The sequence below is a fragment of the Phoca vitulina genome, unplaced genomic scaffold, assembly GCF_004348235.1.
Source record: "Phoca vitulina isolate PV1807 unplaced genomic scaffold, GSC_HSeal_1.0 scaffold6, whole genome shotgun sequence".
NCBI lineage: Eukaryota > Metazoa > Chordata > Mammalia > Carnivora > Phocidae > Phoca > Phoca vitulina.
The window spans coordinates 63532550-63545844 of record NW_022589709.1 but is presented as its reverse complement, the minus strand read 5'-3'; the positions used below and the strand labels follow the sequence as shown (position 1 = coordinate 63545844).

The 13295-nt window shown below is 37.4% G+C and overlaps 1 protein-coding gene across 4 annotated transcripts in view; it reads right to left on the bottom strand.

Moving 5' to 3' along the window:
- The window catches only part of PDE4D (phosphodiesterase 4D), a 1449177-nt gene that overhangs the window by 943077 nt on the left and 492805 nt on the right, over positions 1–13295 (bottom strand). For all 4 annotated transcript variants that reach the window (XM_032403448.1, XM_032403447.1, XM_032403446.1 and 1 more), the window contains exon 3: positions 12153–12382. In XM_032403448.1, coding sequence (XP_032259339.1) covers positions 12153–12382 — 230 coding nt within the window. The remainder of the gene's footprint in view (positions 1–12152; positions 12383–13295) is intronic.

Below are 13295 nucleotides of genomic sequence, written 5' to 3'. Positions count from 1 at the left end.
ACGAGATAATGGTCCATGAATGTGAATTTTCATTACCATCCATTCACTGTTTTTGCCAACTGCAAAGAATGACTTTCACTTACAAAGCAGTTTTATAAAAACACTAAATAAACCAAAAATCATTAGCCCTCACTTCAGATTTTTCAGTGGATACTGAATAGAACATACCAGAAGTTATAAACCAAAATGAGACAATGTGGGTTCTGGTCTTTATTTGTTACAGTTATCCTCTGAAAATCAATTAACTTTTATATTTCTTCTTTAGACAAATGGAACCCTCTCTGCTTGGGTCTCTGTGCAGTATAATACTCTTTGCTAAGGCATTTTGTAAGTATGATACATTCCACAGTTGCTAAATTCTAGTCACAAACACTATTTCAGAGGGTGAGGATAAAAACAAAGAGAGGAAATGGCCTTCACAAGGTCACAGGAAAGAACAAAAATCAAAATTGTGTTTGCAGAGGCACCATATCAAGATTTTTCAGGTCTTAACCATGCAACTTTATCAAACAGATTTAATATCAGCATGAACACAGTCCGCTAGAAGATGAAATCTGAAAATAATATGTAATATCCAAGTTAAGGGAAAAAACATAGACACATGTCTTTCTGGTGTTTCATTTCACATTAGTAGTCCAATTTATTGAAGAAAGTTTTCTACAAATAGTATTTGTCCACATCAAATTCAATTTCACTCTAGATTTCACTGCTACAATTAGCAGCATGGTGACCTGGAATAATGCTTGAATCCCAGAAATAGTATTTAAGAATATTTAAGAAAGCAGTATTGTTTAAGACAATGATCATTTCTAATAAAGGAAATTCTCAAAAGAAAAACCCAAATGCTAATTCAAAATACCTAAATTGTTATTATAACTGGCAAAATAGAGTTAAATATAAAAAACCCAATTGTTTAAAATAGAATAATACTCTGACTGAAAAGATAATGCACATTAAAAAAAATCAGATCCTTCACCATATTCCACAGCCTATAATAAATCTAGGACACAGATGAATAACTTGAAAGATGCAAAATTCCCCAAACACCACAAGCTGCTGCTGTTTCCAAAAGATGAAAGTCCTGAGAAGCAGAGAATGCCATCGTGAACCTGCTTATTTGGAGCAGAACAACCCCCATGGCCTTTCTAAAAGACTTCATAACTATCGTACACTTCCCCTTCCCTGAATCTGTCTGTCAAAGGACAGTTGGGCCGATTCTTGAAAACGTTTTGGAATTCAGCTATAATAATCACACCTCAGAGAAACACCTGAGATAGAAATTCTTCCTCTCCTCTGTGTTCTTGCAGTTCACTATCCTCACATTGCTCTATGATTTCTCTCCCCTGTTCAAACCCCCACTCTTGTTCTTCCCAAATTTTTCGATTTTTCTAGAAATCTCTTTCCATGGTAAACAGACTTCCATTCATCCTTAGCCTCACTACTGAACAGGCAACCCACATACTGCCGTCCTTCAAACGTGGTTCTTCACTGAGGACGTCACTTCCCTTCAGGGCAACCAGAGGGGAGGCTGCTCTTGTTCTTGGTGCCCTGTGCCTCTCCCTAAGATGAGTTTTGCGCTCTCCTGGTTATTCGCATTAACTTACTGATTGTTACTCCCCCACTCTCTTGCGAAGCCCTCTTTTGACATCCATGCCAATCAACTCTGCTTCATCAATGACTTCTGCTAGTGACCCTGGTCACTGTGTCCTATTTTTTGAAAAGGGTCCACAATTTTAGCACCCTGACATTGTGAGTCTTGCTGTTTGACCTCAGTGTCCATGTGGAAGAGTCACCTCATGACTAAATCTCTCAGTTCCTCAACTACGCCTTGCCCACTGCAACACACTCTTCCTTAGCATCCCCCACATCTTGAAAACATCTTAAATGACCCCCAATACTTAACTTCAAACACGTCCTCCAAATATAACTTCCTAACCTTTCAGCCTGTTCAGTCATTCTAATCTCACCTGTTTGCCATCACAGAGGCCTCTAAAGACCCTGAACTCTCTCTATATCTGTACCTTCTTATATTCACTCATTTCCATACACAGCTTAGCTACCACACAATTCATTATTTCTTTCACTCTCTTGCAAATACCCTCAATTCCCTTTCCCTATGTTTCTTACACTGCATCCCCACTTTGCAATTTTGGATCAAACAGCTATTTGCCTTGGTGGTGCTTACACCTTGGATGCTCAGCACTATTAGAGAACATTCCAAACACTCACATGTTGGTTACAAGAAAAATTAATGGTAATGATTATCAACTGTACCTTCAATATGATTCACTGATCGAAAGTTTTAGTTATCCAAATGCAAACACTGTTCCCTTTTGTCCCCAGACTGTGTCCCTACTGTTCTCCCTGCTGGGTACCATCTCCTTTTAGGTCTCAGCTAAAGTGTCAGTCCCTCACAGGCCTGCATTAGTTTGCCCCCCGCCCACCATGATATCCCATATTACTCTGCATGTCCTCAGTCATATTTGTACTTTATATCTAACCAACAGGACTGTAGTTGCCTGTTTTCTTGTTTGATGCCCTACTGGTTCTAAACTCCAGGAAGGAAGAGACTAGAATGGCCTTGTTGAGTCTTCCATCTCCAGTTCATAGCTCGGTATATAGCAAATAAGAGACACTAACTATTTACTGGATAAATGTACAAGTGAATGCATAAATACTTGACTAATACATGATTGTATAGATGAATATATTCATCAATATAACTTGTAGTTATTCTTTTATATTAACAAAATTTAACTCGATTCTGCAAAATGTGTGGGAAAATAAGGCTTAAAGAAATAGTTAATTTGAATTAAATCATATTAGGTATGTGTATGTATGTGTGTGTGTATGCGTGTTTATTATGACATTTAGCATTAATGGCAATTTTTTTAGGAATTACATTGGAATAAGAGTCAAAATACCTTGAAACAGAATCCATCTGGAAATGTGGACAAAGGTCTTACCTATCCCAGACTCCAAGCTACCAACTTTAATTTAAAGGGTGCTAATCCATTAAAACCAATACATTATCCAGATAGGTTACATAAATGACATCAAACAACCTAACAAAATGGCATGCTACTTTGATTGAATTCCACAGATTTGGAATAGCTGTAATAATGCTTGGCTCAAGGCACCTGGGTGGCTCAGGGGTTAAGCGTCTGCCTTCCGCTCAAGTCATGATCCCAGGGTCCTGGGATCGAGCCCCGCGTCGGGCTCCCTGCTCTGCGGGAAGCCTGCTTCTCCCTCTCCCACTCCCCCTGCTTGTGTCCCCTCTCTCGCTGTGTCTCTCTCTGTCAAATAAATAAATAAAATCTTTAAAAAAATGCCTGGCTCTATCTACTTTCTTTTGAGTGGATAGAAGACTCTAAACAAATGAGATAAATAAGTATGATAAATGATACCGAAGTCCCAAAATGTTAGAAAAAATTCTAACCAACTAGCCAGGATTTTCAGCAAAACCAAACCAACCCAAAGAAAACAAACAACAACAACATCAGAAATACAGGAGATCATATATTTTTCCTATGGTTTGTTTTCTATAGTTTTATTTTCGTGAAAACTCTTTGCCCTTTTTAGCGCTCATTTGGGGGGGGGATTTTTATATTTTCATCCTTTCCTAAATTTCAGCTGAACACATTTTTCTTGTTCTGCATTTCTCAAAGTAATACACTGCAGTCAATATTAAGTTTGAATCAGTATATACATTATGCAATATATGCATATAATTAAATGAAAGCCACTCAAGGTGCTTTTGCCTACTTTCTTTTTCATGAACACAATACTGCAAGTCAGAAGAACATAACTTTTAAAGAATTATAAACTCTCCCTAAACACTTCAGTGATGAGTAACTTTGGGTTATATAAGAATAGTCAAGCAGGGGAGTGTTTATGGAAAACAAGCTATGTGAGGAGCTGAAAATTATGAATCCTGGACAAAAATAAAGTGCCTTTATTCAGCTCTGTACTTCACAGGCCGTAGTATTGTGGTCTTCAATCAACTTTTAATAGCAAAATAAATGCTTCACTGGGCTCATTATTGGGAAATATGGGATTCCCAACCAATCTATACTATTAAACAAAATTGGCATAAGAAAGGTTTGGAAGCAGGGACCACATGCTCTGAGGTGGTAAATGCAAAGTCACCACTCTCTTTAGTGTTTTTAAGAACACAAGAGCCTGGTGACATAAAAACTTTGACTACAACAGTAAACCCTCCCCTGGTACATGTTACTTTACTGACATACAGATACAGAGTCAAATACTGTAGTGTAGTAACAGTATATTTGCAGTATCCTTAATTAGAATGCCCGAAATCATTACAAGAATGAAAAGGCACTACAGTAGTCTGAAAGGGAAATTGGAGTTTGATAATTATCTTATGCTTTTGTAAATTTAGGGCATGACAAATATCATAAAACATTCAGAGATTCTATGATGTAGGAGGAAAAACAGCCAGTGTTATTTAGCTGTTTATTTTAGGTTAGATCCAAGAATTGCTACTGGTTCTGGAAAAAAAGATGTTGTTCTTCAAGATACTATATATTAAAGATACAGTGTTCCATCAGTCCACAAGTCTAATTTTAATCTTGAAAATCACCAATTTCAAAGCAAAAATAAAACTAGATTTAATTAAATAGACTAAACACTTTAGAAACAAAAGGCTTGCAATGCTTTATGGGTATCCTGGGAAGTTTTGACAAACACTATGCCAATAAACTGCATTTAAATAAGTCAAAGACAAAGGAATACAGTTTCTTTCTCACAGTATCTTCAAGATTGCTGTAAGCATTACTTCCCAATTTCTTTGTAGTCATTACTTTTAACCCCAAATCCTGCTCAAGAAAACTGTATTTCTAAGGAATATTTCACAATCACAATCATATGTGCCCAATTTTCAATTTGGAAAGTTTTGCCTATAGATCTTCCACATAACTTTCAACAAGAACTTACCAGATAAATCTCTCAAAAACTGTACACGTATCCAATATGAAGGTGCAAGTCTTGTGGGTACACTATGAAACACAACCCTTTGGCTTCATAAGTCCTTAGATCCAAAATATTCCAAATACGGAATGCCCGCTGTTAATGCCTTTTTTAAAAATTTATTTATTTGACAGAGAGAGACATAGCAAGAGAGGGAACACAAGCAGGGGGAGTGGGAGAGGGAGGAGCAGGCTTCCCGCGGATGTGGGGTTTGATCCCAGGACCCTGGCAGGCGCTTAACAACTAAGCCACCCAGGCGCCCTGTTAATGTCTTTTTAAGACCAAATATCAAAGATCAGGTATGTCTGCTTTAACTAAGTTTCTGTTCTTCTTACTTTACTTTGTTTGGATTTTGACTCAGTAACAAAACATACAAAATTACATTTTTTATCTTCTCTCTAATGTACTGTGTGTACTCAAGAACACTAGATGATGGGTAGTTCATCAGAAAATCAATGTTTAACTGGCATCTGAAATAGCTCCTCTGTGCATGGCACATAACTCATGGAAATATTTCTGGAAGATCCTTGTAAAATGAAACCTTATCTGACTAATGTAATTCTTCCCCCTGTGTTGGGGAGTTTATTTTATTTTCCAAGAGTGACCATTTCTTCCTTTAAATTCTGTTCATTTTCTTTTCCTTTTCTTTCCCTCCCTTTTTCTTTTTTTTTCTTTCTTCCTATTCTCCACTCACCCATATCCCCACATATACATCCATCCAGAGGTGTGTCAACATGTCACAAGGGAACAACTTGCTCTTTGGCTCTCATTTTATTATAGCTGATGCAGCAGTGAAACACAGCTAGAGAGATTTAGCATTACCTCTCCTTACTAGGTCTCTGCTCCCTTAACTTCCTACCTCTGTGCAGGGAGCAATCTCCACATGTGTGGAAAGCTAAACCTCCTCAGAGCATCTGGGGGCACATGAACCAGCCTGGGAAAGCAAGCCAGGATCAGAGGTGCAGCCAGCAAAAGCTCCTAATTCCTCTTGAGGATTCTGGCCGGACAAATACATAGAAGTCAGCAAGAGTTGTTATAGAGATGAAGCAAGGAAGAAGAAGTAAAGAGGACCTCCACTCTTATCTCAAACATAATTGAACAGTACTTGAAAGCATGGCATGTCTGTGGACAAATATCAAGAGCAAAATATAGACTTACGGTTTTCTTATTGGAAACTATAAATTCAAAACAACAAACATGATCTGTTCTGATATTTTCCCAAAAAAGCGTAGCAGTAGCAGTAGGTGATGTTATTATATAATAAGTACTTACTAAGTATTTTAACCTCACAACAAACCCGTAAGGTAGGTACTCCCATTATTCCTATTTTGCCCTTGAAAAATTAGAAACTTGGAGTAGTTAAGTAACTTTTCCAAGGCCACAGCACTAGTAAGTAGTGAGGCAGGCTGCAAATTCAATCTTAACCACTTACTACTGGGCTGTGGGCCACCACAAACATACTGTCATTTCATTCTCAACATTTCTTTGTCTGCCTCCTTAGTGCCTGGATGTCCCATTTGCTAGCATTCAATATTCAAGGGACAACTGTCCTCGTCTTTAAGTAAAACTGCCCTGCAGGTTAAGTGTCATTCTTGTCACATGCTTTCCCTTTATCAGGCTGTGTCCGTTTCCCCCTTCCATTTTCTTCTCCACCTTACACACTTATCTCTTTTCCTGTTCACTGTTTTTTCCCTTCATTTGCTTATTCTCCTCCCTCCCCCCTTATTCCACTGTCATCTCGCTTATCCTCACTTCCTTGACATCCCACTGTTATACTTTTCCCTACACACACACACACACACACATTTCACAGGTCCTTAATGTTACCACCATCACAAACAAACAGAAAGTAAAAACGGAAGCCATGTTCAAGAGAAAATATTTATTTTACAATGCATATATCTAACAAAGGACTTAGAATATATATCCAAAATATATAAAGAGCCCCCAGAAGCCAATAAGTAAAAGAAAAACTGGATAAAATTTTTAAATGGGCATAGCATAAAATAAGATACCCATATCTTCAATAAATATATTAGAAGGTAAACAATATCACTACTCATTGGGGTAATATAAATTAAAACCATAGTAAGATACCACTACACATTCACCAGAATGGATAAAATGAAAAAGACTGAGAATACCAAGTGTCAGTGAGGATGCAGAGCAAATGGAACTCCCACACATTGCTGCTGGAAGGGTAAAATAGTACATCACTTTGGAAAATTGTTGGGTGGTAACAAAAAATAAACATATATTTACCTATGACTCAGAAATTCCACTCCTAAGAATATACCCAAGAGAAATATTTGCATATGTCCACAAAAAGACTTATATACAAAAAGTACACAGCAACATTATTCATAATAGCTCCATAAAAGAAACATCTCAAATGGCCATGGATAAGAGAGCATGGAAAAATAAATTATGGTATATTCATAAAGTGGAATAGTGCACTACAATAAAAAAAGAACTACTGATACATACACCAACATGGATAAACATAAAAAAAAAATTATGTTTTGATAGAAGCCAAACACAAAGAGCACATACCATACAATCCCATTTATATGATACCCAAGAAGGGGCCAAACTAATCTTAGTGATAGGAGTTAGGAAACTGCAAGGTTGCTACATGGGTCTATAAATATATGTAAAAATTTATCACGTTGTATACTTAAGATTTGCGTATTTTACTGCCTGTAAATTGTCCCTTAATAAAAAAGTTTTTAAAAAAGTAAGTGGAGAGAAACTATTTAAGGAAAATATGAAAAGCTATGACATTCCAAATTACTTCTTTACCAAGTTCACAGCATCTCAAGCCCATTAAAAGATGTCCCTCTTGTATTATGCTAAGCGAAATAAGTCAATCAGAGAAAGACATGTATCATATGATCTCACTGATATGAGGAATTCTTTTTTTTTTTTTTTAAGATTTTATTTATTTATTTGACAGAGAGAGAGAGAGAGAGAGAGGGAACACAAGCAGGGGGAGTGGGAGAGGGAGAAGCAGGCTTCCCGCTGAGCAGGGAGCCTGATGCGGGGCTCGATCCCAGGACCCTGGGATCACGACCTGAGCAGAAGGCAGACGCTTAACCCCTGAGCCACCCAGGCGCCCCTGATATGAGGAATTCTTAATCTCAGGAAACAAACTGAGGGTTGCTGGAGCGGTGGGGGGTGGGAGGGATGGGGTGGCTGGGTGATAGACATTGGGGAGAATATGTGCTATGGTGAGTGCTGTGAATTGTGTAAGACTGATGAACCACAGACCTGTACCTCTGAAACAAATAATACATTATGTGTTAAAAAAAAAAAAAAAGAAAAAGAAGATAATAGGAAGGGAAAAATGAAGGGGGGAAATCGGAGGGGGAGACGAACCATGAGAGACTATGGACTCTTGAGAAACAAACTGAGGGTTCTAGAGGGGAGGGGGAGGTAGGAGGATGGGTTAGCCTGGTGATGGGTATTAAAGAGGGCACGTACTGCATGGAGCACTGGGTGTTATACGCAAACAATGAATCATGGAACACTACATCAAAAACTAATGATGTAATGTATGGTGATTAACATAACATAATTAAAAAAAAAAAGATGTCCCTCTTACTTCAGTGAGAGTCAACATATAGCTATGAAGCCTGAGTGACCATACCCCATATGGAAAGCTAACTGGTAGATACATTCAAGGTTTTCAGCATCTCAGATCTTACAATTCTGTTTCGTCATCCTTAAAAGTTTCTAAAGATTGCTAAATCACAACTCATACAAGCTAACACCTCAAGCATACTCAAAAAAGTTGTTAAATGGCATACATTTGGACACATTCATATTGCCTGGTCAAAAAACCCCAAAGTAGAATTGTGGAACTGTTAATTTAAAAAAGCCCTCTTGAACTCAATCTCTTGACCCAGGCACTTCATGAGGAAGCTAATAGCGCCATCCATAACGCTCAAGAAACTAGTTACTCCGAGGGCTGTATCTTTCTAAAGGGGTGGCATAAGCCTCTTAGACTCACTGTGTGATATAAGACAGAGCAAGTGTCTGGTGTACTGATACACCAGAAGAAAGAGCAAAAAGTAATGATGTTAAGGAAGTAAGGAAAAGAAATCCAAAGGACATAAAAAGCCTCCTTTCCCATCAAAGATTTATAGTTACCAATGTCTCAGTGTCGACTGACAGTGGGGTCTGGGGGCATACTCACCTTTAACAATGGGGTACTGAGACAACCAAGCTAAAATAATCTCAATTCCCCAATAGCCCTTTCTGTGAAGGAATTGGGGGTTTCGGTTAACTGAAGTGGCTACAGAATGTAACCCCTAACTTTACCTTGTGCTTCCCTTCCAAAGCTTAGGTATTCCAGAAAAGTATATATCTGATTTTTATATTTCTCAAATACTCAATTCACAAATAATTTTTGCTTCAGAAGGTAATAACTATCCTTTAATACATTCCTAGTCTTCGTTTCTTGTTGGCCACTCTTGTCCATGGAATCTCCTGGCTGCCTTCAGGTACAGACAAGTTACCCTGGTTTTATTTCTCTCAAAGACAAATTCTTTCCTCCAAAATCCTGAGTATTTTACAAATGGTAAGCACAATTCCGCTTATACTTGATTCTTAGATTCTTCTTAAGAAGGAAACAAACTTTGAACCAACACAAGTGCTACCATACAGACAATTCTGAATCTCTAAGTTCTTTGGCACTTAGAGACTATTTGTTTTTAGCAACACATTCGAATTTAATTAAATCAGTTTGGCTTTTACCTGAGATTTTTAATTATGCACATTGCCAACTATATAGAGATATATTAGATATACTGCATCATTTTCTTTTAACAGCAGATGATATAACATAAGGTTTGAATAAGAAATCATGGTTAGCCACCAATTTTTTTGAGATACCAAAGGTTAATTGAACGTATCACAGGCTTAAATTAGTTTAATTTTAATTACAAATATAATCCCTTCTTACTCAAATGTAGAAAAAGCAAGATAATGATACTAAGATATATCTGCTGTGCAGAACAGAGTTAACATCAGGCCTGTGACTATTATCTTTAGAAAAGCTTGTTTGAAAGGTTGGCCCTAGAAACTTGGATTTCAGGAGGGTGCCCACCATTCCCTGAATGGTAAGAATGGTTCACTGTGCCTAAACTGGTTCTGCCAAAAAATGTGGTTTGTGCTGAATGACTGCTTTCCTTCTGGGAATCTGAAATTTAGGCACATACTAGCTAGAGGGTGCCTAAGTGACCAGCTCCCAGTAAAAATTCTGGGCACTGAGTCTTATTTTTTATTTTGTGGCTTTTTTTTCTTTATTGTGCTAAGAACACTTAGCATGAGATCTACCCTAGTGACAAATTTTTAAGCACACATAACAGTATTGTTCTCCATAGGCAGAATGTTGTACAGCAGATCTCTAGAGCTGATTCATTTTGCATAGCTGAAACTATATACCCATTGAATAGCAATTTCCCATTTCCCCTACCCCAGTTCCCTGCAAGCCCCCTTCTACTGTGTCTATGAGTTTCACTATTTTAGATTCCTCATATAAGCACCGAGTCTTTCATAAATTTCTCTGCCAGAAGGCTTCTACACATTTCACATGTGCTGTCACATCTCATTTCTAGAGGAATTAAGTGCATCCTGTCTGACTCCACTGGGACTGGAGACTGGAAGCTTGTGTCTGGTTTCCTCTAGATTTTGCCCTATGTGCCTTTTTCTTTTCTGATTTTGCTTTGTATTCTTTTGCTGTAATAAATCTCAGCCATGAATATGACTATCTGCTGAGTACTGGAAGCTCATCTAGCAAACCATGGAAACTAGGGGTGGTCTTGGTGACCCCTGACACCCCTGATATCTGGGAATCCTGCCCTCTACACAGATGAACAGTAGTGGTATTGATCCCAATGGGAGGGGAAATCAGTTTTTTGAGATAGTATTTTTCAAAGAATGTTCAGGTCAAGCTGCCATACAAAATTCCCAAAGGCTTTAGTGTGTTTGATGAATAGGTATACACTCTTCTTTATATACATGATTCATTAAAAACCAAAACCAATATGAAAAACAACCAAACAAATATTTCCTCTTTCCATTGATTCAAAGAAAGAATTTGCTATATTCTTATTTATCTAGTAGTAATTTCTTTATACCTTTTAATAACACAGGCCCTTTGAACTGGTCTGTAACAATTCAAACAACTAAATTCAGTATCTTAGAGGACAGTTATTAGCAAAATTTCTCCTGATCACAACTTTTCTAACAACTTTTAAGAAAATCCAGAAGTACCTTCTCAAAATGGGGAAGAATCACATTTGCCAAATAACAAATGGCTTTGTTCTTGTAATCTTAGGAAACGCTCTAGAGGCTTTCCAAGTATGGGCCAATGGCTTCCTCCTTTCTTTTCTATTCAAGCTTCTTAAAAACGCAGCTGAACAAAAGAGCAAATAAGGGGTGTGCCCATTTTCCATACTTTCTTTCACAATGTTTTACCTGGTGACATTGCTCTTAGAGAATAAAAACTCTATTGGTAAAGAGCAGAGAAAGAACAAAAACACAAGTACTTTGCAAAGATGGAGATATGTTATTGCATCATAGAGACAGTGACTACATGTGATCCTTCCATATGTACTAATGCTAAATAAAAGCACCTCATGCTGGGAACTGAAACAGTATTCTAGTAACACCTCAAAGTGTCAAAGGCCGAATTACTAGACTCATGAATATAAATGCGTATTGCCTTTGATTCTAATTACAGGACAATCTATTCTTGATCCCAAATTTGTTTTACATGAATGAACACTGCCTACCTTTTCCAGATATGTATGCCTATGTGGTAATTTGTCCATTAGTTCTCATTTGTTAAGGATTTTTTATTAAATCACATATGACCAATATTAATTTTCTAAGTCCAAGTCCCCTTTCCTAGATGCTTATGATCATTTACCAATACCTTTTCAATTCCTCCGTGTAAAACAGTTTGACTAAAACAGCTTCCCCTGCAGAGATAGAGACATTACCTGAGGGAAAATGACCCTTCTTTCTTCTGGCTCTAGAAATCCCATTTTTCCCCCCACTCAAATCAAGCAATGAGCCACAAAATCTCAAAAGACCAAAGATAACAATCACCATCCAAAATACAAAATGGGAAAACATCGCCCAAAGGCACTCACCCACTGGAGTCTGCAGAAGTGATAGCAATCAGTGGTAGAATCTTCAGGGGAAGGCTGGTTGGTCTTGGAATGTTCTCTGATTCACTTTTCAAGTCTGCTTGTTCCAACTGTCTGAAGGCAAGAGGGGGAAGCTGAACATTGCGGCAAGAAAGTCTCCGTACAAGATAGGGTTCCATTCCTCGGAAAGGGTCTTCCTCTTCATTACTGGAATGCAGTGTTTCCTCAGAGGCCTAAGGCAAGAGTTGAAGAAAGTACAGTTCTCAATGAAAGTCCCAGCATTGAACAATACATGATAGCTCTATACTTCTGGAGAAAGAAATTAAGGGAAAAGTATACATGAAAAATGCTAACTATGAAGCAACAACACTAAGAGAACAATATTTGGTGACAAGATTAGAATAACTGAAATCTATATTTATTTTTAAAACAGTAAATTTGTTCACCAGTATATTTAGATATGGCTCAGTTGTTACAGTCAACTGACATCTCCAATAATTTTAGAATTTATGAGCTTTGTGCATGAATTCTGTAAAATCAAGGGCAAGTCAAAATATTTTTCTGCCTTCTATAAAATGACTTACAGAAAATTCACACATATATCTTGACATATGACGTATCTATACCTACATGCCTATGAAAAGCTAGGGAGAAAATGAGTCCTATTCTTTTTCTCCATACTTAGGACCATACTTGTAACACATTTTCATATGGTTTGTGTTAACTTGGATGAATATTCTTTGCAAACTTTTATCGTAAGACTTTGTGAGGGGAATTTAACAAAAAAGGACATGAAAAGAAAACTGGGTACCCAGTAGAATTATGTTAAAATCATAGCTGAATTTTGCAAATTAGATCTTTATTATCCACATGCAAGGCAAATCAAGTCTAGAATAAAGTAGAAAATTTAATATTTTGATGTTAGTTGGAAAAAACATACTGTTACATGAGCAATTATTATTTCCCAGTGGTTGGGAAGTCTACTCTAACAATGTTTATTATATCCATGTCCTCAGAATGATAGAGTCACCAAATGTTACCAGGTAACATGCTGGGTTTTAGTCTTTGTGTTGCCACTTAGCTGTGCTCTTAGAGTGCTGCTTCATCTCCCTGAGTTTTCTATTTCTTTATTAGAAACATAATAAA